Source organism: Pteropus medius, unplaced genomic scaffold (assembly GCF_902729225.1).
Source record: "Pteropus medius unplaced genomic scaffold, Ma_sr-lr_union100, whole genome shotgun sequence".
NCBI classification, from domain to species: domain Eukaryota; kingdom Metazoa; phylum Chordata; class Mammalia; order Chiroptera; family Pteropodidae; genus Pteropus; species Pteropus medius.
The window spans coordinates 1,084,378-1,111,859 of NW_024354503.1; the positions used below are offsets into that span (position 1 = coordinate 1,084,378).

The 27,482-nt window shown below is 35.3% G+C and overlaps 1 protein-coding gene across 28 annotated transcripts in view; it reads right to left on the reverse strand.

Moving 5' to 3' along the window:
• The window catches only part of EIF4G3 (eukaryotic translation initiation factor 4 gamma 3), a 274,286-nt gene that overhangs the window by 70,718 nt on the left and 176,086 nt on the right, over positions 1-27,482 (reverse strand). For all 28 annotated transcript variants that reach the window (XM_039854734.1, XM_039854728.1, XM_039854732.1 and 25 more), the window contains one exon: positions 5,042-5,130. In XM_039854734.1, the coding sequence (XP_039710668.1) occupies positions 5,042-5,130 (89 nt within the window). The remainder of the gene's footprint in view (positions 1-5,041; positions 5,131-27,482) is intronic.

Genomic DNA, 27,482 nt, shown 5'->3' on the forward strand with positions numbered 1-27,482 from the left:
AATAACAGAGGTCACTCTGCCCAGAGGATTCCCTGAAACTCCACCTCTCCCAACTTGTGGCCCCACCCAAGCCAAATTCAATTGTGTCCTAGCTGAGTCCTGTGCCACTTGCTGAGCAGCGCCAAGACTCACACTGGTAGCATCTAATCTTGGTTTATGGCATGGCCTCTTGAGGCAGCTATCAGCACAGCATCTGTGGACTGCTTGCTGAATCTTAACAGGTGGCCCCGGAGGGGCACAGGCTGGGGCTAAACTTGTTCTGCAGCTGAACCCCTCCCAGGATGGTGCCACTGGATACCTACTACACAAAGTCACACTAATAAGACCAGAGACTTAGGAGCTTTGTTTATTAGCACATAGAAACAGACATGGAAAGGCAGCCAAAATGGGGGGACAAAGAAGCAGAAACTATTATGGAAGAAAAGAACACAGATCAAGGAAAAATGGAGTCAAGCAATCTCACAGATGCAGAGTTCAAAACACTGGTTATAAAGATGCTCAATGAAATTAAAGCAAGTGTAGATGAACTCAGTGATAACTTTAACAAAGACAAAAAACATAAAAATGGAAACGAAAATTATAAAATGGAACCAGTCAGAAATGAAGAACACATTATCTGAAATGAAGAGTATATTAGAGGGAATCAACAGAGTGGAGAAGAAGAGGGTCAAACCACCGATAGAGAGGTTGAGAAAGCCAAGGACACGCAATCAGAACAGCAAGAAAAAAGTAACCAAGGATATAATAATAATTTAAGGAGACTGTGGGACAAAATTAAGCTTAACAACATCCGTGTCATAGGGGTACCTGAAGAAGGAGAACAAGTTGAATATATATCTGAAGAAATAATGATAGAAAAGTTCCCTAACTTGGTGAAGGAAATAGACATACAATCCCCGGAAGCTCAGAGAGTCCAAAAAAATGAACCCAAAGTGGCCCACTCCAAGACACATCATAATTAAAATGCCAAAGGTTAAATACAAAAAGAGAATCTTAAAAGTAGCAAGAGAAAAGCAATTAGTTACCTACAAGGGAGCTCCCATCAGACTGGTAGCCAATTTCTCAAAAGAAACTTTTCAGGAGAGACGGGCTTGGCACAAAATATTCAAAGTGTTGAAAACCCAGGATCTATAAGCCAAAATTACTTTATCAAGCAAAGCTATCATTTAGCGTCAAAGGACAGATAAAGAGCTTCCCAGACAAAAACAAGCTAAAGGAATTTATCAACACCAAGCCAGTACTAAAGGAATTGTTGGAAGGACTTCTTTAAGAAGAAAAAACATGTATCAAAAACATGAATAAAGAATGGTACTAACTACATATTCATCAACACATACCTCAAATGGAAGAGTTAAGTGTTCCAACCAAAAGATAGGGAAGCTGAATGGATAAGAAAACAAGATCCCTACATATGCTGCCTGCAAGAGACTCACTTCAGATTAAAAGACACACACAGACTAAAAGGAAGGGGATGGAAAAAGATACTGCCTTGATGGACCTAGAGGGCACTGCACTGAATGAAGTAAATCAGATAAAGATAGACAAATACCACATGATTTCATGTACACGTGGAATCTAAAGAACAAAATAAACAACAAAAACAGAAACAGATACAGAGAATTATTTTGAGGGCTACTAGATGAGAGGGGGGTTGCGGGGGATGGTGAAAAAGGGCAAAGAGATTAAGAAGTACAAATGGACAGTTACAAAATAGTCATGGAGATATAAAGAGCAGCTATAAAGTGTAGCATAAGGAAAATAGTCAACAATATTGCAAAAAATATATAAGGGGGAAGAGAGGTACCTGATTTAGTGGGGTGACCACTTCATGAGCTAGTCATTATGCTGTACAACTGATCTAATCACTATGCTGTACAACTGAAACCAATATATTATTGTATGTCAGCTATAACTGAAAAAAAAAAAACAAACAACTCATAAAAATGTTATCAATAGAAACATGGTTTTAGCCTTGTTTTTAAAAAGGAAATAAGCTCACTGCTTTCTCACTTGCTCCCCCCGCCACCCACCCCACCACCCCACCCCTCCTCTCTCTCTCTCTCTCTCTCTCTCACATATCCTTCCCAGCTCCCTGAAAAGGAAGAGACAGTATGGAACCCAACAAAAGAAAGACATAAAAATTCCATGAAAATAAAGGCTGAAAATTATTTTTATAAAACATGGCAGAAATTAGGCATTTTTTAACCTTTGAGGAAAAAAAGCAGGTCTACCAAGTTTGAATCATGAACTAGCAGCCTCACTTTTTCATATCCTACACTTTACTATTATCTATATTAACTCATAAAGACCTTGTAATACCACTTTATAATTAAGTGCAGGTCTTCAAGAAGATCTTTAATAATTTGGCATGTGAGTCTGTATATGGTAAACAGCGGTATAATTATATTACACGATTACATATAATTCTTATTTCAGATCTTGTTAAAATGTGAAAAAATGCTATTTTAGGGGAAAAAATATATTGGGTACTCTACAGAGGTTGTAATCATTGAAAAAATTCTGAAAAATATTTTATATTTTTATATAATATTCATGTGAATATTCAAATTTCACTGTCCATCAATAAACACCGTAAAATCAACAACAGATAATCTATTGTATATAAACAGAAGTTGTATTACTTGGAAAGCTAATTTCTAGATGGAAAAAGCAGTATAAAGAAATCTGTTCCATGAATAACAAACCATAATTCAGAGAACACAGCATCAGGTGTCTGAGGCACATTGTTAGAAGGGATATTTTTCAAGGAAATCCACACAAAGAATGCATTAAGTATTTATGATGATCAGTTTTCATTCAGTAGGATGAAGCTCTATTTAACTAGCTTGTAAGTGTCCAACAGTTCTTAAACTTTTTACTCAGAAAACCGGGTTGAAAAAAGAAAGCATCTTATTGGCTGGACTATCAAAGGTGAATCTTTTATAGGAACTTGTTAAAAGAATTTAGTTGATAAAACTGCCTGCTTAATGCATGAGTTTTTAAAGTTCTAGAAAGTTAGAATGACAACTATGTATGTAATGATTGATGAAATACCCTAAAATTTTTAAACAAATTTTAAGATGCTTTGATTAGCAATTTTAAGAGACATCATCTTTACAGGCTATAAGTTAAAGAATTTAATAAAATATTTGCAATGATATAATAACCCAATATATAATCTAAAATATGCTAAAAAGAGAATCTGAAACACATTCTTTAAAAGGCAGATAAAAATCTTCCTGAGGGGAGCTTAATGATTGGTGAAAATGAAGATGATGACAATCAATATTTACTAAACTATTCTAATAAATGCTCGATTTTATGAAAGGGACTAGGATTTCTGAAAAGAATCTGTGTGCAAGTGACCAAATACTTTTTTATTATACTTTTAAACTATAAGGTTAAGAAAAAAGTGATTGGTTCAAATGAGTCAAAACAGTTCTCATGTATGAAGAATAACAATCTAGAGCATGTTTTAGCAAACTATGGCTCAGGGGCCAAATTCGGCTCATCATCTATTTTTGTATAGTGTTCAAAGTAAGGATGGTTTGCACATCTGTAACGGTTGAAAAAAACTCTGAAGAATATTTTATGACACATGAATATTATATGAAATTCAAATTTCAATGTCCATCAATAAAGTTTTATTAAAATATAGCCACACTGATGTGTTTACCCATTGTCTATGGCTGCTTATAGGCTACAGCAGCAGAGCTGAGAAATTGTGACAGGGACAGTCCACAAAGCTTAAACTATTTATTATGTGAACCGTTACAGTAAAAGTTTGCCAACCCCTGACCTAAGAAGGGTGACTATCTGAAGGCACAGAAATGGAGGTCTACCCATTTAATATTCAATAATGCTTAGAAATCTAGCCACAAGGCAAAGAAATATGAAGCATAATAGAAGACAACAAATAAAAACAGCTGAATTTAAAGATAACCAGTTTATGAAGCTCTTACAGCCATACCAGGAATATATGCGATTCCCCTGCCTTTGGAAGGTATTTTATTCTTTGTAGAACCAACATTTTCTTGTTCAGCCACAAGGGGAGTGTAACAACTACCTCTACAGCTTACTGCCAATTCTTACCCCCAATAACCACAATGAAGCCACACTTATGAAACATTTTAGTGGTTGCTATGGGACTAACTGTGACATCAACAGAACATCATGTAAGAGCAATGACAGGACAGGGAGAAGTAACAAAGGGGTAATGTGAGCTGCCTGAAGAGGGTAAGAGTTATAACTAGATAGAAATGCCTTATGAAATAAATGTATTTAGAGTTATTTTAGAATAATTTCTATATTTTAATGTTATCATCTTAAAATCTCAATAAAAATCATTTTAATATAATTGATATAAGAAGAGTTCAAAATGAAAAAACCATAGAGACTATTTATACTACTTTTCATTTATAAGCTTCAGCACATAATACTAAGGACACTGAGACTGCAGACTATGAACTTGGTAGAATATTCCTCAGGACTAAATCTGCCCTTGCTTCTTCCTCACACCATCTAGACCTGGTGTGCTTTGACCTACAGCAAAATCTGGTGTGGTTTAGTTCAAACAAACCGTATGTGAAAAGTTATGTTACTGAGTCGCAGTTAAAAGATGACAGATTCAAAATTAATTTCCATAAAATGAGCCTGATGATTTCTACCACCACTGCTAATGGATATGTGAAAAAATTATCTTCATTTTTCTTTATTGGATTAGTCTTTCTATCCGGTTAATATAAGGAAAATTTCAATGGAAAGAACCAAGGGTCACCAAAAATTACACAATAACTTATTTTTGCCATTTTAGAAGAGATATTTTGAAAGAGAGACAAGAGGTCCACAAAATTGAACATGCTATTAAAATTTTTCAAATTCTGTAAACACACTATTATAAAAGTCAGAGTCTGAGCTTGATATATCAAATTTTGCTTAAAAAACAGTATCTCAAGAAAGAGGTATGTATAAAGCCACATGTCTTAGAAAATGGCACCACTGCTCTGAAGATGGACCAAAGAGATTTATTGTTGCCTCTTACCTCCAATTCTGTTTCTAATACCTCTTCAGTGGTTCGGGTCCGATCTTTTGGTTTCTTCCACATCTTTGGTGCAGTTATAGCTGTCTGAGCTGAAATACAAGATCAGGCTGTAATTACTTCCCACTGCAAAGTCATGTTTGGAAATATTACGTCTTAAATGACAACTGTATTCAAATTTAGCAGAACAAATGAAGGCTTCACCCATACCGAGGAGATACATGGAGACTAATCAACCCATCTGTCTGGGACAGCCTCAAATCTTTTTTGGAAGAACAGTAGAATCAGAATACTCACACTGTTTGGGGGCACGATGAAAAGGAGACATTTAACACACTACTCAAAATTACTGTACCATCATAAAAAAAACCCCTGTAAACTCCTTTGTTACATACACCTCAAACCAATTTTTCTTTATACTTCCACTCAGGGACCATAATGAAGAATAAAACATTACTTGATCAATTGTTATTCTTCCTTCGTGGCCTACTTGAAAGTAAACCATTTTCTCAAAGTATGGAACTCAGCTTATGGTAACTGCAGGGTTTAAATTTGCTGTTGCCTCATAGTCTTATACTGAATATATATATTCATATATTCGTAAATGTATGCATGGATCTTCTGATTTGTAAAACCAGTTAATTTTATGTGCATCTCTCCAAAATGCTTATGATTAATTCTGCTTCCATAGCAGAATCCTTTTTAAGAGTTATGATGTTTGGGGGAGTCTGTACATTTCATTTTAAATTTCTTGTATGCATGAATTCATTTCTAAATTCTATTCATCGAAAAGAGGACGAATACTTTCTGGAGGAGTCTTTGGGATCAAATATAAACTCATCCTGCCTCTAAACAACAAAAATAAAAGATGTTTCTTTTTAAGAATATATCAAATGTATCCTCGAAAACATTAAATATTTCTTCTATGGGTAACATAACACATTTAGCATCATGCTTTTTTTAAAAAATAGCTACTTATATAGCAGGGATTGTTACTGACTCTGTTTCAAGTGGCTATTTCAAGTTTTAATTTAAAGCAGTAATTCACAAAAGGAGGTGAAAGAAAGCACATCTCTTTAGGAGATACTCAGTCCTTTTATAAACTGAATACAGATATACACACACCTAGTGTTTAGTGAGTTTGTGATATACATCCCCTCTTCCTTCTACAATAACTGATGGAGATGTGCAGTAAATTTGGGGTGTGCTAGAAGAAGAGGTAGGGAAGGAGCAAAGAAGAGACACTGAAATAAAGGTGCCGACTCCCTGATTTAAAAGACAATTAATGTAGAATTAACTAGAATAACGGAATTAAATTTAAGACTGCTCAGATTTGTTCTTTCTTTTCTAATCCAGCCCCGATGTCTGCACCTTAGATTAGGCCCTTATTGCCGCACTGATTCTTACTTAACACATCGTATACAAAACTGACTGAAGGATGGCTATTCCAAATAATGGATGTGACTGGATTATTTTATTTAAAATATTCTTTAAGGCCACCATCCACAGTGCTTGGTGGCCACAGTGCCAAGCAAAATTCCTTAAACAGGATGGGCACTCAAATTTGTTGACTGAGCAAATAAATAATACTAGCTCTGTGTGAAGAGGTATTACTGACATTCTAAAAACAAAGACATAGATTCTTTATTCTTTGTGTTATATTAACGCACCAAAGGACAAGTGACAACCTTTACATGAGATTCACAATGATCTGAACTTAGAGATGCCTCAAGCAGCCTTGCCTACTCCCTCCCATAAAAACTAAGTGGGCACATTTAATTTCTACTACTTTAAAATATAAAATAAATCCAAACCAAAAAAGTAATACTATAACCTAAAGTTTTCTGCAAATTTTTACATTATTGGCAGAAAACCACATTTTTCTTCAGTTTTTTTTTTTTCCATGAAATGACTAATGTATAAATTCAGAAAAATATTAGGGACACAGACAAGTTTAATCAATGGGCTTTAATAAGACAGTCTTCTCTCTGACAGAGGTTTTAGAATTTGTCAAGGATTGCATCAGGTTAAAAATGTATCCATTTCAACTCCCACCCCATGAATGGAATCCAGACTCCAGAAAATTGTGCCATATTGCAACTGTTATAACTGGTAATGACTCCGTTTAACAAAAAAGAAAGCAAAATGCAGTTACATTTTCCCCATATCCATAAGATGTCTGACAAGTCATCCCTGTAAGTCCCTTGTTGTTCATTTGCTTTATATATATAGGCTCTATTGGAGTCAAGTTGCTGCTCTTGCAGATTAAAAGCTAACAACTCTGTGCAATCTAGGAAATATCTGCTGGACTTTAGTTAGAGAAAAGGGGCTAATATTCATAAATGGACTGGGTTTTATTAAACCTATATAAGTTTGTAAAAATAGTCTTCCATGAAGCCGAGGCAGTTAGAATACCAAGAAAACTGTTATGTAACATGGCAGATCATATAGGGATAGAAGAATCAAGAGTAGTTAAGAGACAGGGATATAATGCATCCTAAGGAACTACTCTGTAAAAACATCATCTAGAACATATACTTTTTTTTTTTTTCCCCAGGAGTATCAGTTCTTAGAGAAACTCCAAGTAGTTAAGTCATGGTGTCTAGTCTAAAATCTCCACCCAGAGATGTCAGTAATGTTGCAAATTAAGTAAAGAATGACAAACATTACTGCTATCATTGACATAAATATATTCCATATTTAGATTATTCTTTCTTCTTTTAGTCCTGTCAGTCTTTACATGAGATAACTTTTTAATCTCAAGGTATTCCACTAGCTATGAAATATAATTCTGAAAACAACTTTTACTAAAGATACCGTGTTGTAAACTTAATATTGTTTCTCTTTACTGTACCGTATCTTCTTTATTACTTGTTTATTTACTAGTAGGCTAGGTACGCAAGTAAATTCTAAGGGTTAAAATTTTCTTAAAATTTCTTCTGGTGCCAAAATAAGTAAGAGACCTTTTCCACTCTTCCTTTTCTTAGATTGTTGTCTAGAAAAAGCTTACCATTTAGAACCCTCCTCTATCTCTGATATATGTGTAATTTATTTTTTTTAATGCTAAAGTCTCTTGCCAGCTTTACAACTAAAGAATGTTTTTCTTAAGGGTGTGGGAGACATCTCTCTCTCAGCCACCCTGGGAGTTTCACCTAGACAAGTGTTTTCTATAACCACCTGCCTGTCAAGAACACGTAGAAAGTTTAATTTTTCCTTTGGATAAAGGCAACTGACTAAAACAGATGGACACCCCAAATACTAGGAGAATTTAGGATGAATTAGATGTAACAGCAATAGTGCTGGTAGTCCTAATACAAGGCTGCGATTTCCTTCTGTCTGCAGTCTCATTAGTGGACTGCCTGCGATGCTCACTGCAGTCTTAATGCCTACTCAACAATAAAACTATCTTCTCTCTTTTCTACATCTGTGGAGAGGATTTTCTGGGTTGGGAGGAGACTTCACTTCTTTCCCCAACATTCCGGTAATGAGAATGGGATGGTCTGGGAGTGCCTGAAGTGAGTAGACCAGCCGAAGATCCTGTGGCCACATAACACCTAGGTAAGAAACACTGAATTATAAAAAGTTTCCTTTCTAGCTTTCTATTCTTTTGGAATATAACAGAAACTCCTTGGCTCTAAGACCTGAGATGAAAGTGTCCAAAGGCTGGGTCTCTGGAATGATGTGACAGAAAACTGAGACCATGATGACTTACTAAGAATAGATACTTCACTACTGGTAAGAGAACACAAGTGCATGGTCACAGGGTTGTATATAGAGTAGAATGTTGCAATAATAGAACTTTCAGTGAGAATTCCCATTCTTAACAACCAGTTCTAATCCCTTTTCTTTTCTGTCACTTTTTTCACATTTTTACTTTTCCTCTGGCTTTGAAATCTTAAAAGTTGGCAATAAATCATTCTGATTAAATCATATTCAATAATTCTGTATAGAGTTTCCCGAGGCTGATCCTATTTTGTCCTTCTTTTCCTTCTACAGATCCTCATGAGAATTTGGAAATTTTGATGATTTATCTAAGAAACTGTGGCAGAATGAAGAAGAAACCCAGGTGAGAAAGGATAAATTTTTACAATGGCAATGTAAATGAACTGGAAAAGAAAAGTGATAGCGATAAAATATGTAAAGAGGGAGGTCACTGAGAGATGTCAACCAAAAGAAACACTAGACAGTAAGTCTATCAGTGTTTTTCCAGCGTCTTTTCAGGGTTGCTATTTGAAATGTATGGATGGCTTGGTAATTATGTTTTCCATTATATGTTTAAAATAGGCTTCTGTTCTAAGACTGCTTCACAGAAATTCAGGGTCTACCTACCACTAGAACCAAAAAAGTAAGTATAACAAAATGAGTAGCCTAGACCTAAATTCTAACCAAAATATACATTTCTAACACAATTAACAATTTTTTACTTCTAGCTTTAACATTAAACACCAACAAAGAGTCAATTTGTAGATTAATTTTATTGATGTTCTCAATAGTCGCCCTTTAGATTTTATTTTTGTCCTCTATTTTCTATTTTGTTTATTTCCCCTATTATCTCTATTATTTCTTTTGGGTTTAATCTGCTCTTTTCTAAACTTCTGCTTTATTGAGACATAAATGACATAAAATTGTAAAATATTTAAAGTGTACATCATGCTGATTTGCTGTATGCATACACTGTGTAAAGATTCCCCTTCTAGTTAATTAACACATCAATCACCTCATATATTTACTTTTTTTTTTTCTTGGCAGAACACTGAAGTTCGATTCTCTAGCGAATTTCAGTTATACAATACAGTGTTATCAGCTATAGTCAAGATGTTCACATTACATATTGAACCTTAGTCATCTTATATACTCTGTTCTTTTAATAGTTTCTTCAGGTAGAGGCTGAGGTCAATAATTCGAGATCATTTTTCTTTTCTAATGTGGGCATTTAGTGTATAAATTGCAACCGAAGTACTGTCTTAGCAGTGTCTTAGGCAGAATAATGTACAACATCAAAGATGTCCATGTCAGAATCCCTGGAACTTGTGAATATGTCATCTTATATGGCAAAAGTGATTCTGCAGATCTGATTAAATTAAGGGATCCTGAGATGGGGGTCTATTATCTTGGCTTAACCCAGTGGATCCAATGTGATCAAAAGGTCCTTGTAAGTGGGAGGAAGGCCGGAGAACCTGAGAGCTTTGCAGAGGCCTCACTGCTCACTTTGAAGATGATGGAGGAGGAATCATCGAGCAGTGGAATGTAGGAAGCCTCTGAAACAGGGGCCCTCAACTTGTGGGCCACAGTCTGTGGCCTGTTAGGAACCGGGCCACACAGGAGGAGGTGAGTGGCAGGCCAGTGAGCAAAGCTTCATCTGTATTTTCAGCCGCTCCCCAGCGCTAGCATAATTGCCTCAGCTCCATTTCAGATCATCTGGCATTAGAGTTTCAGAGAATCAGGAACCCTACTGTGAACTGCACATGCGAGGGATCTAGGTTGCGTGCTCCTTATGAGAATCTAATGCCTGATAATCTGAGGTACAGCTGAGGTGGTGATGTTAGCGCTGGGGAACGGCGCAAATACAGGTTAACATTAACAGAGAGGTTCTGACTACACAGAGACCATAATAAATCAATTGCTTGCAGGCTCACATCAAAACCCTATCAGTGAGTGGCAAGTGAAAATTAAGTTGCATCTGGTAGCAGGTTTTAGAGTGGCAAGTGAGTTGATGCACTTCATTTGTACAGCTGCATGTGGTGACAGGCTTTAAGTCAGAATTCGACACTTATTTTAGTCAGCACATGGTCCACACATAATTTTATTTACACTTTCCTCTGTGCCTGTTTCCCACACTGTGCACTTGTCTTAGTCACAGTTTTGGTAAGTCCACAAGCTAACCCTAGCCAAAATGAGTAAAAAACAAACGTCACTGGAGAAGTTCTTTGAAAGGGGGAAAGATCCAATGATGAGATAGCAGAAGACTCTAAGACTGCCAACAAAAAGAAAGTTGCATGTAAAAAGAAAATATCAAGAATCCTACTTAAATTACAGGTTCACTGCAACAGGTGATTCACTCTCCAAGGCCGCTTTGTATTTGTGGCGACCGGTTATCCAACAAACCATGAAACCTTCAAAGCTGCTTCACCACATGGAGACCAAGCACCCTGCATTAAAAGACACACCACTGGAGTTTTTCAAAAGAAAAAAAAAATGCGAATACGAAGAACAGAAACAATTATTGAAGGCCGCCACTTCATCAAACATGTCTGTACTGAGAGCATCATTCTTTATGGCTAACTGCATTGCTAAAGCTAAAAAGCTCTTTACTATTGGTGAAGAGCAGATCTTGCCTGATGCTAAGGACATTTGTTGTGAACTTTTAGGAGCAGCTGAAGTTCAAAAGATGGCACACGTTCCTCTTTTGGCTAGCACCATAACTAGACGAATTGATGAAATAGCAGAAGATGCTGAGGCACAATTGTTAGAGAGAATTAATGAGTCACCATGGTACACAATCCAGGCTGACGAGTCTACCGATGTTGACAATAAGGCGACAATGCTTGTTTTTGTGATACATTTTTCAGGAGGATGTGCATGAGGATATGTTATGTGCACTTTTGTTGCCAACCAACACCAAAGCTGCAGAACTATTCAAGTCTTTGAATGAATACATATCAGGAAAACTGAGTCAGTCATTTTGTGTCAGCATATGCATGGACAGAGTAGATGCCATGACTGGATGGTTTTCTGGTTTCTCTACTTGGGTCAAAGAGGTCACTTCTGAATGTGAGTCTACGCACTCTGTCATCCACAGAGAAATGCTGACTAGCTGAAAAATGTCACCTGAACTTAACATTTTAAAGGATGTGATTAAAATGATCAACCACATTAAAGTACATGCCCTAAACTCACATCTGTTCACGCAGCTCTGTGATGTGGACACAGAGCACACATGTCTTCTCTTATACACAGAGGTGAGACGGCTTTCTGAAGGTAGGCCACTGGCCAGAGTTTCTGAGTTAAGAGAGCTGCTCTGCTCCAGAGATTTCTCTCAGAAAAATAGTCACCGCTTGCAGCACATTTCAGTGACATGGAATGGGCTGCAAAACTTGCTTATGTGTTTGACATATTCAACCTGCTCAACCAACTCAATCTGTCACTTCAAGGGAGGACGACAATTATGTTCAAGTCGGCAGATAAAGTGGCTACATTCAAGGCCAAACTGGAATTATGGGGGTGACAAGTGAACACTGGGATTTTTGACATGTCTCAAAATTAGCAGAGATTTTGAAAGAGACTGAGCCAGGGCCTTCTTTCTCCCAGCTGGTGCACGATCACCTATCTCAGCTTTCAAAAGAGGTTTTGCATGACTTCCCAATCACAAAAGACCCCCAAACTGAGAAGGGATGGATCTGTGACCCATTTGTGATTAAACCAGGTGCATCGACTTTGTCCATGTTAGAAGAGGATCAAGTGCTTGAGACTGAAAAATGACAGTGGCCTTAAAAGTGTGTTTGAGACAACGTCAAACATCCGTATGTTCTGGATTAAAGTCAAAGCAGAATATCTCGAGATTGCCACAAAAGCACTGAAAAGCCTGCTTCCATTTACAACATCCTATCTTCGTGAAGCAGAGTTTTCTGCAGTGACAGCAACTAAAACAAGATTACATAGTAGACTGGACATAAGCAACACACTTCAGGTGTCACTGTCTCCCATCACCCCCAGGTGGGACCATCTGGTTGCAGAGAAACAAGCACAGGGCTCCCACTGATTCTGCATTATGGGGAGCTGTATAATTATTTCATTATATATTACAGTGTAATAATGATAGAAATAAAGTATACAATAAATGGAATGTGCTTGAATCATCTCGAAACCATCACCCCTCCCCAGCCAACCCTGGGTCCATGGAAAAATCGTCTTCTATGAAACCAGTCCCTGGAGCCAAAAATGCTAGAGGCTGCTGCTCTAAAAGATGGAAAAAGAAAAAACAAATTCTCTCATAAGCCTCCAGAAGAAACTCAAATCTGTTGATAATTTCCATTTAGTGCAGTGAAACTGATTTTGGACTTCTGACCTCCCAAACTTATTAAGATAATAAATTTGTATTGTTTTAAGCCACTAAGTTTGTGGTGATCTGTTACAGTAAAAATAGAAAATGACTATAACCATAAATTTTGATTTGGGTTTTATTTTCGTTTAGTTCAAAATACTTTATAATTTTTCTTTTGATTTCTTCTTTGAGATAGGTTAGTTAAAAGTGTGCTATTTAGTTTCCAAATACTTTCAAGAGATACTTTTCTTACTAATTTTTCCAATTTAATTGCTTTGTGGTCAGAGAACATACCTGCTTTGATTTGAATCATTTCAAATCTATTAAGACATGCTTAATGACTCACAATATGGCCTACCTAGGTAAATCTGCCATTTGCACTTGTGGACCTGCTATTTGAGTGTTTAATACGTGTCAGGTCATGTTAGTTGATTATGCAGTTCAAGTCTTCGATAGACTCACTAATTTTCTCTCTACTAATTATATCAATTATGTTTTTCTAATTGTGTCTTTGAAACTTCAAGGTGTTCAAGTGGTCTGGGTGGTTTCTGAAGTAATTAAAACATAAGCATATCCAGGTATCTAATATGAACCTGCTAAAAATGATCATTTTTAAAGTTTTTAAAATAGCATGTATGTATTCTTCCATTTATGAAAAGAAATATATAACTATACATCCAAGTAATATAATTCAAGGGTTTTTCTCTTCCTACTTTTGTTGCTTTTCAACTTTTAATTTTCTTTTTTTTTAAATGACAAAAGTTATCAACCGAAACAAACTAATATAAAGGTAATACCCCTCTCCCAAACTAGCAAATTCTAGTTGCCTGAGGTGAAAAACATTAACAATTTCTGATTAACAGTCTGCCATATCTTTATGTCTCATACAAACAATCAAAATCAAATAGATTTTGGTTTACCTTAAATAGAAAAATAGGTCATACTATACAAGTTGTTTTGCAAAGTGCTTCCCCCTGCTTAATTATGAAAATCTTTCATAGTTAGCACACCAATCTACCTCATTCACATATCCTCTGCTCAATATTCCATAGTACACATATACCATTCCTCTTAAAAGACCTTATGTTTTGTTTTTCCTGCCACAAAAGTCACTTTTAAATACTTAATTACTAGTACTTTTATTTCCAAAACTGGTAATTTTATTTCAAAAAAGGTGTGCACGGGCTAGCATACATTTATTTGAATAGCTATTGCCAGATTTAGTTCCAGAAAGGTTGAAGTAATTCACACTATCACAAATACATGAGTGTTGGATTTCCTCCATTCTCACAGGTACTTGATATTAAATTTGTCAAATAAATAGCTAAAAACTGGTACTTCCACACTCACTAATGAAAGTGAGCACCTCTTCCTATTTTTATTGGTTATCTGTTCTTTTTTGTGTAAATTTATTTTTATCCTTTATTCATTCTTCTATTAGCTTGCTGGCTTTTTTCTTTTTTTTAACCTGCAGGTACTCTATACAGATTAATCTTTCACATACCATTGTCTTTTTATTTTCTTTTTGCCAGGGCCAAATTCAGAATTTTATTTATTATAATTTTACAATAAAATTTCTCGTGTATTATCTTTACAAACAACACTAACAAAAAAATGAAAGAAAACATGCATCTTAATTTGAAATTAAGGTAAGTTCAGTTTTCTTTTATGATAATGTCTCAAATACCTATCAATGTACCACTTTAAAATCTAAAGATTTTAAATGGGTTCACTTGAATGAGAATGAAGCCACTAAGGAGCCTCACCATATTTCAGAGCTGTGTCTCTCTACTTTCTGAGGCATAGCAAAACTAGAACTTCAGCTTCTGCCTTCTAGTCAACAGCACGACTATTTCCTGCCCTACCAGTGCTAAAATTTTTACCACCAACCCACTTAATTCCACACAATTAAAGACCTGAGTTCAAGTTAAGAATGCATTATTGGAGTTTGAGTCTTTTGAGATGAGGACTGTGTCTTATTGGTTTCCTTTGTATATTCAGCATCTAATATAGTACCTGACCTACAGAAGATGCTCACTGAAAATGTTAATGAATAAATGCCCCGTAATCAAAATTAAATCCAAGGTTAATGTTTCTCTACAACAACAATAAACACTGGTTCGGTCTCTAGGTATTAGTAGGTACTATTACATTATTTCCATTTTAGGAGGAAACTGAAAAATAGGTTAATTAAATTGCCCCAATACCTAGAGAGAGTAAAGTTTGGAGCTAGAATTAAAACACAGCCCTTATTTCCAAAGCCCTTGTCTTTCCAACAGATACCCTGCCTCTCAACTCTACCTTGTTCCTTCACTTTCTTGTCTGAATCCCAACTTTACTTTCAGTTTGGTTAAGTTGTCTCTTGTTTTTGTAGCAGGAGAGGATGTGGAGTTAAGCAAAGGAGAAAACTGCTGTTTGTTACATCTACAGCATGGTATGTCAAGTCATTAGGAAAATAAAACAGCAAAGTGACTGTAAGTAGAAGGTTTGTTCCAAAAAGCTCAATAGAGAACAGTCTATTATGCAATTCTGTCAGCAGCGAGAACAAAGATGACTCCTATGAGACCATCAGCATATTTTCTAGGCCTCTGTATTATATTTAACTGCTCTTTCTGCAGTGTAGTAAGTATTTTTGCATTTCAATAAATGCTTTTGTGCCATTTCTTCCATAATCAAACTAGACTGCAATTTAAGGTAAATCTAGTACAGATGAGGAAATGTCAATCACTACAGCACAAACATAATTTGAGAATAGACTACAAGTAGTTATGTCTACTCAATGCTTTTCATCTCTAAATACAACACTACAAGTCATTGCCCTGAATATATAAACCTGGATTTAAAAAAACACCCTCCAATCTGATGATCAGTGAGTCCACATTACCAGCGCTTTGCAAAGTGCAGAGTCTACTAGAATCTTAATCTGAGGGAACCACTACGAATAATAAAATACACCTTGATAGGTGTGATCACTCACTCCCTTAGTTCTTTATCTACTGATGAACATTAGGATCATTTCTACTTTGGGGATATTACAAATAACGTTGCTGTGAACACCAGTGTACAAATCTTTGTATGGAGATACGCTGTCATTTCTCTTGAGTAAATACCTAGGAGTGAAATGGCTGGGTTATATGTAAATTTATATTTAACTTTTTAAGAAACTGCAAACCATTTCCCAGGTACTTGTGTCATTTTATATCCCCAACAGCAATGTATGAGAACTTCAGGCTATCCCTTTTCTGGTGAATTACCTTTGCACCTTTTCCAAAAGCATGTTCTGTATATTACATATGGGTCTATTTCTGGATTGTTTTCGTCCATTGATCTAGTTGTCTTTCTTGATGCCAATACCACACTGTCATGACAACTGAGGCTTGTAATAACTCTTAAAATCAGATAGTGTTATGTCTTCCAACTTTAATTTTCTTTTTCAAAATTGTTTTGGCCATTCTAGGTCCTTTGCTTTTCTATATTTTACAATCAGTTTTTTCTATAACTTTTTTCTACAAAAAAGCCTGTTGGAATTTGAGGCTTGTGTTTATAGAAAGAATTGATATCTTAAAATATTGAGTCATCTGACCAATGAACATGTTACATTTTGACACTTAAGTCTTTTTAATTCTCTCAGCAATATTTTGAAGTTGTTAATGTACAGGTCTTTAAAAATTTTTTTAAGTTCATACTTCTTGATCCTATTTTACATGGTATTTTTTATTTCAACTTTTGACTTTTCATTAGTATATGGAAATACAATAGACTTTTTTTGGTCTTATATCTGGCAACCTTGTTCAAATTCACTTACTAGTTTTATTAGCATTTTTTTTTTTTGAGATTTCTTTGTACTTTCTATGTAATACTCATGTTGTTTCTGAACAAAGATAGTTTTACTTCATTTCTTTCTAAATGGATGCATCTTTTATTTCTTCCATTCGCCACTGTACTGGTGGTTCTAGCTAGTGTAGTCAAAAAGTATTTTAAGTTACAATTCATCTAAAAATAAATTCAAATTTTAGAGACAATCTAGTCTATTAATGAAGTCTGAAGAAAATGTCAACATCTATTTATTCCAATTACAATTATTCAAATATTTGATAAACCAAATAGTACTTAGCCTTAAATCCAAACAAGTAAAAATTTTAAGCACTCTACTTTTATGAAAAATTGACCTGATACAAATGGTATCAGAAATTTATGCAAAAAAATACATTTCAGAGAAATATTTCCATTCTCTCTATTTGTATTATTGAACAATGGTAATTAATGTTAATCATAAATGAGGCATTGTAGAGTCCTAGAGAATATTAGGACTTATCAAAAACAAACTGGTAGCTACATTTAGAAAATCAACAATCCATGTTTCATATATATGATTCTCATTAGAACCAAGAAACTTAACTGCAAAATTGATAATAAAACTTGTTTTTGGTTGCATTTCTGACAAAAGTAATTCATATGTATGGACAAAAAAATATATCAGAACAGTGAATTAAGAGTGAGAAAGTCTTCTTCTCATCTTGTTCCCAGGTCTCTCTCTCCAGAGGAGACATTATTAAGTATTAATTACTTATCTTTTGGAAAATATCAGTGTATATGCAATCTTGTATGTATATTACATGTGTGAATGTAATACACATACTATACACTGTATTTTGCATCTTGGCATGGTTTTAGAATCAGAGTAGACCCCATTTGTAACATGTAGAGTCATGTTTTTTGGGGTTATAATATGAGTTAAAAATATGATGTGTGCAATTTATGCAATATCTTAAAATGTGCAGCATCACATTTCAAACGAGTATCTCCCTATATAATCAGATATACTGATTTAATTATTTCAAATATCACTTGAATGTTACTTGAATTCTGTTAAAAATGATTATTTATATTTATTTGATATAATATTTAATTATTTAATTAGTTATATTTAATATGTGGTAACAGAAAGAAATCTAACTATGGGCAATTAACATACAATGCAAAATATATATGACTTACTGTTGAATTGCACACTTGAAACTTACTGGATTTCATTAACCAATGTCACCACAATAAACAATAAAAATAAAAATAATTTTAAATTAAAATAGTAATAATTAATAATTTAAAATGACAGCTCTGGGACTCATAATTGCTGGAAAAAATGACAACTATTAAAATGGCATTATGTTATAAAAACCTTATTACTTTTCAGATGTTATAAGTATCTCACTGAATACTGAATGCTATCATATAAACGACTTCTATTTTTATTTTTTAAATGGTGCACTAGGTACTAACATGCAGCCTAGGTTACATGGTTTGGAATCAGTAGAAACTTGGTACTAACTAATTAGGAATGACAGCTTCTGTGCTTCTGCCGTTCCATATTAGCTATTGAAGGTGAATACATTTAACTTAGAAATAAATATTACCTTTATTTCCAGTATAAAATGAATATCTTACGTTGCAAGAATTATTTTAAATAATTTAAAATTTTGATTGTTGACGTTTAAGGTTTTACAGTATATTTTAAGGTTTTACAGTTTATCATAAAAAGCAATATAGAGAAGTGCGCTGGCTATGGAACTGAGTTTAAATGCTGACTATGCCGTTTACTGGCTATGTATATAATCTTCAGCAAGTATTATCCTGTGTCTCCACCTCTTCTGTAAAACAGGATAAACAAGGCTGTTGTGAGGGTTCAAGAGGTTGATACAACAGTCCCTAATAGTGAGCATGTAATTAATGAAAGCTATTACTATTAAAATAAAAAAAATCTTTCCTACTAGGGTGATGTGACTTATTTTAAATACACTTGATTTGTCAGTCATATTATCACCTCCCCTGCAAAAAAATACCAAAACACAAGAACAAACCAACACCAACAAAAACTTATTCATTTGCTTAAATGAGTGAACAAATACTTAATAAAAGATCTGTGGAGAATATAAATCGGTTTACTAATCTTGAAGAAAGTATGGGAGAGCTGGAGAGATAAAATGTATACATATCAATATTGATAAAACACTACAAGTACTCTAAATTGATATATTTAGGTGTTAAGAATCAAGTAATTATCAGAATGGAAAAATCTGTGAAGACAGTCACATTTAAAAAATTAAATTTGGGGCAGGTTCTTTAACAGGGTATAGGTTGAGAAGACAGCAGCAAGGCAACAATGTAAGTATCAGCACCTATCAAATAGGTGTGGAGGATTGGCACAAAAAAATAAATAAATAAAGGTAAACCTAGGGACAGACAATGACTAATGAAGGGCCTTGAAGGCTAACCTGAGAGCCTGGATCTTATACCTTTGAAACAAAAATTCTGTAACTCTTGGAGAGATACATCCAGAAAGAGTATTTTCTTGGGAATACTTTTCTGGGAAGTATGTGATGAAAATATTCTTCAAGAAGTCTCAAAGCAGAGAGAACTGCACTAGCTGAGGTAATAATGAGTATATGAAATAGACTAGAAAGGAATGGGGATTGAACAGGTGGATGGAAAATTAATAGGATGGATAGCTGGAAGAGCAAGAAAGGCTTGGCAGGGTCCTGGGTAGAAGCTGTAGGTGATCTTTGAGAGGGTGGATCAACTGAGGCAAAATATACAAGAACTGGATTATATACAAGGAAATGCAGAATCGTTACTTCTAAAACAGATCCCTTTGTACGTCAAACACAAATAACAACCCTGCCTTCCCAGCCCAGTGGGGTATTCCATATCTGTGACATCAAATAATGTCCCTAGAACGTTTACTACAGTGGTGCATCCACCACCTAGCTGAGAATATCCTCTCAAACTTAGGTAAAATATAACTACTAGTAAATAGTAAGAATAAAAATAATACATACTTCAGACGTAAAATACCTCAAAAGAGAATGTGGTTTTGGTTGTACCGCAACATTCCTCTATGTCTGATACTGTTGATTATGATGTTTTTGTTGAAACCTACTCCTAAATTTCTAAGCTGTAACTTCTCTAACTTGAATCGTTTCTATTGTCAGGGTTTTTACCATGAAATTCTTAGGCTGATGCCTCTTTATTATTTAGATGCTGGTAGCACAACCACTTAGTCCTATTCATTTTATTAAAATATTTTAATAGCTTTATTGAGATATAATTCACATACTACAAAATTCACCTTTTTAAAGTATACAATTCAGTGGTTTATATCATATTCACAGAGTTGTGCAACCATCATCACTAACTTTAGAACACTTTCATCACCCCCAAAAGAGATCCCAAACCCACTAGCACTTTCTCCTTGCTCTCCTCTCTCCCCAACCCGTGGCAACTAATCATCTACTTTATGTCACTAAGGATTTGCTTATTCTAAAAATTTCATATATATAGTGGTCTTCTGTGACTTTTTCACTTAACATGTTTTCAAGGTTCACCTATGAACCTTGTAGTTGTAGTGTATATCAGTATTTCCATTCCTTTTCACATTTTATACACACACACACACACACACCCTTGTATGGCTGAATAATATTCCATATTTTATACACATACACCACATTTTGTTTATCCATTCATCAACTGATTAATGTTTTGGGTTATTTCCACTTTCTGGCTACCTTTTTAACTTTTTTCCTTTTAGTTTTCTTCCTAATTTTTTATTCCTGACTTACCCAAGAAATTAACAGTTATTACTACCCTCTACTTTAACGCATGCTTGAAATTTTCAATGGTATAGACGCTCCTTAAAATTCACTATTCTAGGCAGAACTTCTCCTTCTCAAATGACAGCAGAGGTCACCTTGGGATATGTCTGATCATTGTGAAGATTCAATGACATAATGGGTATAAAAGCCTTTATACATGCATAGGGACTATTCTAAGAGATTTTCTACTTCTCATGTCCGGGATTTAATTAAGTAGTTTTCAGATGGTATCTTCTTGAGCATCTCTTCTTTGGAACATAAATTCCCAAGGACAGAGATCATGACATCCATTTGTTCTGTGTAATATTAGTACAGTTTGAAGGGAACCTGTGGGCCCTTATACTAGCTGAAAATAGAAACATTAGTAATGCTTAATATTTATAGAGTGGTTAGTATATATCAGACACTGTGCTAAGTGCTTTACTTACATCACATTTCGTCTTCATTACAACTTTATATAAAGTACATACTCTTATTATCTTCATTTCTGGATGAGAAAACAGACTCAGAGAAGTTAAGAAACTTGCCCAAGGTCTCATATGTAGACAAAGGGAAAGGCTAAGACTCATGAGTGTCTGCCTCTGTTGCCTTAATCTTGACCACTACACTTTATTGCTAGTGTTTAGATTAACCAAACACATGAAAAGTTACATTCAGATCCTATGCATATATACTCAGAAGATTGCTGCTCTAACTACATATAACAAGACCTTGCGGTAAAAAGTGAGAAGCTGAGAGTTTATCTTGAAGGTGAATGCCTTCCACTGTCACAGCACCCTGAAGGGTTTCAGCAGACAGGAGTGATAAGGCCAGATCTATATTTTAAAGAGATGACTGCTTAGTAGAGAATGAATTTGAAGTGGGACAAAACTGGGAAGTGAGCAGCATCCTCGCAGAAGTGCAGGTCTACGGCAGTGGTAGAAGGAAATAAAGAGGAGGGGACAAATTCAACAACCAACCCAGGTAAAACAACCGTATGTGAAAGAAAAGTGACTCAAAGGAAAAGTCCATCAACAGTGGCTTCAGGATTGTCGCTTAATTAAAGCCAGTGCCACTAACTGAGATAAAGGAACAGGTTTAGGGCAATAGGTGATTAGTATTGGACATATTTAACATTTTTTTCCACATGTCTGGTATTGGACATATTTAATTTGAGATGTTTTGGGATTTTCAAGTGGAGACAGGCAATTGGTAATATAAGACTGAAGCTCAGAAGAGATATTCACATGGAGATAAAAATTTAGTATATGCCATTGAGAAGCGACTACTATTAGAGTGGATTAAATCACCCATGAAGAATGTGTTAAATAATAACAGAATTGGAACATATAAATATGAGGGAATTTTTTTGAGTAATGGAACTGTCTATATTTGACTGCAGTGGTAATTACATGACTTTATGTGTCTGTCAAAATTCACATAAATGAGTGCTAACAAGTGAATTTTACTGCATATAAATTATACTGAATAAAAGAAAAAGAGCAATTGATAGTGTTACATGTAGTAAAAAGACCAATAAGATAAACGTACATCCACTGGCAATCTGGCTGAGGGAAATTCAACTAGCATGTTGGTAGCAGATTACATTAGCTGAACAGTAAACAGGGTAGAAGCAAGAATGGTAAACTCTTCATGAGAAGTTTGGATGAGAAGTGGAAGAGGGAGTTTAAATGGTAGTTACATGAGCATGAATGACTGAGGAAGTGTTTTGGGGATGAGAAAGACTTCAGCATATTTATGAGAAAGAAGTCCATGGAGAGGCAGTGAATATATATGAGACTGCAAGGGACAATTAATAAGAGACTGATGAAAGTTCAGATAGAGACAGGTTTGTAGCTTGGGCAGACGACTGAAAAAGGCATTCTCAGTGCACTCAGTTTTCTAAACAATGGGAGAAACAAGGCCATCTGCTGAGGGTGAGCAGGGCTGGGTTGTACAGAATTTTATAACAGGGAGGTCATAAAAGGAATGGCTTGGGGTGAAGACTGTTTATTTGTAGAGGCACTTACATTCACAGTGGTGTGATCTTCTCCAGTAGTGCTCTGCCTACTGGAATTTAAGAATAGAGAAGACGGAGTATAGTACTATTTCTCAAAAGGAAAAAGGGGTAAGAAAATTCACAGATTTTGGTAAGAGGGTAGCTCAGATAATCCTCCTTCCCCATCTTTGCTCAAATCTCATGTTGTTGAGATCAGAGGTCTACAACTCTGATCATGTTGTTTAAATACTACAACCTGCTGCCTCTTCCAGCATTCCTGTCCTGCTTGATTATTTTTATAGCGCTTAAAACTTTCCAACATACAACTGGAGTAGGGGTTTTCAGATTCTTCATTGATAAATGTCAAGCGCCCAGAAAACGACTAATTCATAGTAGACCTTCATTAACTATTTGTGGTTGAAACAGGCAGGCTTTCACATCTCCCTTTGAACCTGTGTCACATGCAGAAATGTGTAATCTCTAAAGCCTGAAAATGTTAAAAGAACTTTATAGCAATATAGAAAGCATGTTAGAATAATAGAAATGTGAAGTAAGGGAAGGTTTGGGTTGTAACTCTTCCTGTGACCTATTTAACATTCCATGGCTTATTTTTGCTATCAGCAAAATAGCAATAATTTTATCCCAGGAATAATTGCTTAAATCATAAAATTAATGCTTGATATGTCTGAGAAAAGGCTTTGTAAACATAAAGAAAGATGACCTTATTATGACTGTAACTAAATTACCAAGTACTATTAATACTGCAATAGGTAATGGAGAATTGACATATTGAAGGAAATGCATTTTGGAGATGTTTCTGCGTTAGTAGGGAAAAATTATCTCGTCAAAGATATTGAAAATAGTTCTCAAGGTCAAGGATAGCGGAGAAAGGAAAGCTTTTAGCAAGACTAAGTTTTCCTGAAAAGAGTTCCCTTTTGCCTGAAAGAATAGCATGCCCCTAAACTGTCTGGACTACCCTGTCTGGAAGCAGGTAAATCAAATGGTTTCTTTTGGAAGCAGATTAATTACTAAGTCTGGGGGGGAAAGGGCAAACTTCTGAACAAAGAATCTATGTCTATTCATGAAGATATGCATGAGTAAGTTAATTAATATCCAATGAATGAAACCTTGGGGCTCACGTTGCAAAGAAATGAACTACTGTAAATAGTAGCTAAGTGTACACCCTATGAAGAGGCAAGAACGTGTGCAAGGTGCTTGCCAGAGGCTTGGCACCTGCACCTGTCAGTAAACTCCACCATCAGGTGTCTGCGCTCATTGCGCAGCACATGAATGACAGAATTGGAGCCAGCAGCCAGGATTCTCCAGAGAATCCTTAAGATTTCACTGTGGAAGGCAATAAGAAAACAGGAATGACATAGCAGAAATATACTTTTTAGGCAGTTTTGTTGAGAATATTTTTACAAATAAGGTGGGGAAAACCAAAAATTTTAATTTCCTTATTCCCAAGGATCACTCAGGACTCAAGTCTCTAAAAAAAGAAACCTTTAAGGATTGCTCTGCTGGTTTTGATGACATGAAATCAGGAACGTTTGGGAAGTTTTGTTCCCAGGGTTCCAGAACATATTTCTCTAGAGGAATATAAGAAGTTAAATAATAACGGTGTATATTAGGGGAAGGATTATGCCTAAATCTCATGGGGATATTTCAAATACTTCTCAGAAGGTATAAGTTGAACAAAGGCAAGAATAAATTTTAAATTCCCTATTCCTGCTACTCACCTTGAGATCATGGTTTTAAAAATGAGTCTTTTTCAGGTTAGTCTACCCAAACTGCAAGACTTTTATGTCTCTGGTTTTATGTTCATTTATGTTTTATTTCTTTTAAAATACTGTCAATATCTCACTGGTAAAGTATGCTCCCTTTATACTAAAGTAAAATAAAACCACCAAAGGAGAACAGCAATTTGGTCAGCTATATGGACCAGTATTTCATTAATATCACTCAAAACATACAATCATATCTCTATCTGAGAAATCTCTCATCTTGCAATCTATAGAATCTGGAAACCATCCTCAACCTTAGCTGAGCTTACGATCCTAAAAGGGACTCCTGGAAGCCACACAAACAAGATCAGTTGCTGTTGTCACTATAGCCACTACGTACACGACTGAAGATGTGGGATCCAGTCTCTATAACCAAGGAGTTTACATTTTAATACCCTTGAGGGAGATATGAGATCTTGGATCCCTGCAAAATGAGGACTTGGAACTGAAATTCTTACAAAAAGCTCTGAGATTCCTAACAGGGTAACAGTCTCAGTGAAAAGGTAGCTAAAACAATAAAACAGAACAAAATAAAGTAATGAACCAACAGAGTGATGACAAGGAAGGATGTTTGGTTTCAGCTAGGTGGAGAGGGACCGCTGTCATCCTTATAAATTAGTGTCCACAGAGAATGTCTTCACACTTTGTTTAGGGTATGAAAGTAGATTTAGGACATTAAACTCAGATTAAGTTTCAGCAGATGCTTTCCCAAGACATTTAGTAAGTAAAGTAAACACAAACCTGCTTTGGGAGGACTTGCCCTCAATCTACATCCAGGAAAACTTAGCTGAATATGAGTTCATAAAACAAATTTATAAAATATACAAAGAAGCAACACACCATGAGCAAGAGCTGGAAGATAAAATAGACTAAAGATGAGAAATCTCTCTCTGCCAAAAGGATTTCAAATAATAGTTTAATATCAAACAGATATTAAAAAGAAAAATCACTATTTTAAAAAACAGAAAAGTTCTTGGTACACAGTACATGCCTTCAGGAAGTTGTACAAAATGAATTCCTAATGGTGAGTAGAGAATGTTTTTCCACTAGTTCTGAAACTCCCTTCTCTTCCCTACCAAATATACATAGAAAGCATAATAAAAATTCCTAAGACTTGAAGAAATCTTCCAATTAATATAGATTTTTGCACATTTAATTATTGCAGTGATTGTATGAATCAAGTAATCGAAAGTCTGGCCTATTTCTGAGACTTTTCAGAGTACACTGAAGATAAACACACACAATTCTCACTTTACAGGGCTTGCTCTTCAACACTGAAGCATGCAGAATTGCTGCATTTTGCTAGTCAGAATTATGATCGAGAACAGTTGCAATTAAGTGTTTTCCAGCAGAAGCGGGACCATATCCCTAAATCTGACTTTAATTACTGCTTTAAATTAGTATCTCCATACCAACCACTGTGCATTTTTATGCATCACATCTGTCAAAAGAAAATGGTTTCTGAAGCCAGCTTTAAAGTGTTTCCTCAGGTGAGACAGTAAGAATTAGTCTCAAAATCAACAACCAAAGACTGGTATCTAAACCAAACTCTTATGATTTAATAACCTCTCAAAGTAAACAAGGTACACTAAACAAATAAGTGCAAAAAAGACTGTACTCATTAAGAATATAACAACTTCACGCTGATATATCTAAAAGAATGATGATAATCTAAATTTTCACTTAACTTTTGTGGCAATAACTATTGCCACAAAAGTATAAATAGTATAAAAACTATTTGTACACAAAATAGTATAAAAACTATTTGTACAGAAATAAGAGAGTCAGGAATGTTTCTGGTAGCTGTACAATTTTAAAAAATGCTAGACTGCATGGGTTCTTGAGGTTGGTTTACTTTGGACTTTGAACAGCATAAGATATAAAGGGAAATTATAGAACTTCTAATTCTTTTAATATACATTTATAGGTTAAAAAAATCATGAAAGTAGAAAAATGCTAACACACTTTACTTCTCAACATCACTAATCTCTACTTCATCCCTAATCATGCAAAAGACAGTTTTTTTCTTTTCTAGCGTATCCTCTGGTTTGCAAATGAAGAATCTATACTCTTTCACTAAGGTGCTGGTGACTTACATTACTAATTCCAAGAGTATTTGCATTTTGAAAAAATGTACCATAGTATGAAGATCACTTGGCCCCTCAAACTGTCCATTTATCCCTGGGCACTGCCCTTGCAACATCAGGCTACCTAAGTGACAAACTGCTTAAAAGAATAATTGTCAGGGGTGAGCGGAAGTATGACTTTGGTGCAGAGTCTTGCTGTACACTTATTTAAGTTCTGAGGTATGGTCTGTATCTCTGACTTGTATTACCTACAACTGCTTTGTTTTTCTTTGTTATTTGTTTTGATGTTTTTTTTAAACATGTGTCCTCAACAGCTTCTCCTAATTTTGGAACTACCACTTCACTAGTTGGGTAAATGAAAGGAAACAATGAAGGGTCAAATTACTGCTCACCCAACAAATGATTGTTCTTTGCGGGCATTCACCTGCAGCCACACCAAAATTAAGATTGTTTTTTCAGCAAGTGACTGACAAAAAAGCCCCAGGTAATCACTCCACCAAGGAAGAAAGTTCATCAAATAGTGGTGGCACTATAAATAAATACTGATGCCAATGGAAGCCAGTCTGTTCAGGAAACAGGTAATTTACAAGTTTATCATTAATAAACTTCTCCCTGTCCTAACTGCCTTGCATTGTTTGTTTTTCTGCTCTGGTTTACTATGTTAAACGAGATGTTCTACTGTTTCAAGTAGCCAGAAACCTTCTAAGTACATTCGTGAGGAAATTGTCTCAAGGACTGAACTTAGTGGGAAAGCCACATCTTAAAAGTAGGGATTGGGTTTTTGATTTGTGAAGTTTCCCTATCAGACAGCTCAAAATAGACAATAAAAACTGAGGATGTTGTTGACTAAAACCTCCCAAGTGCATATCTAGATCAACTGTTGGGGGAGCACTCATTTGTCA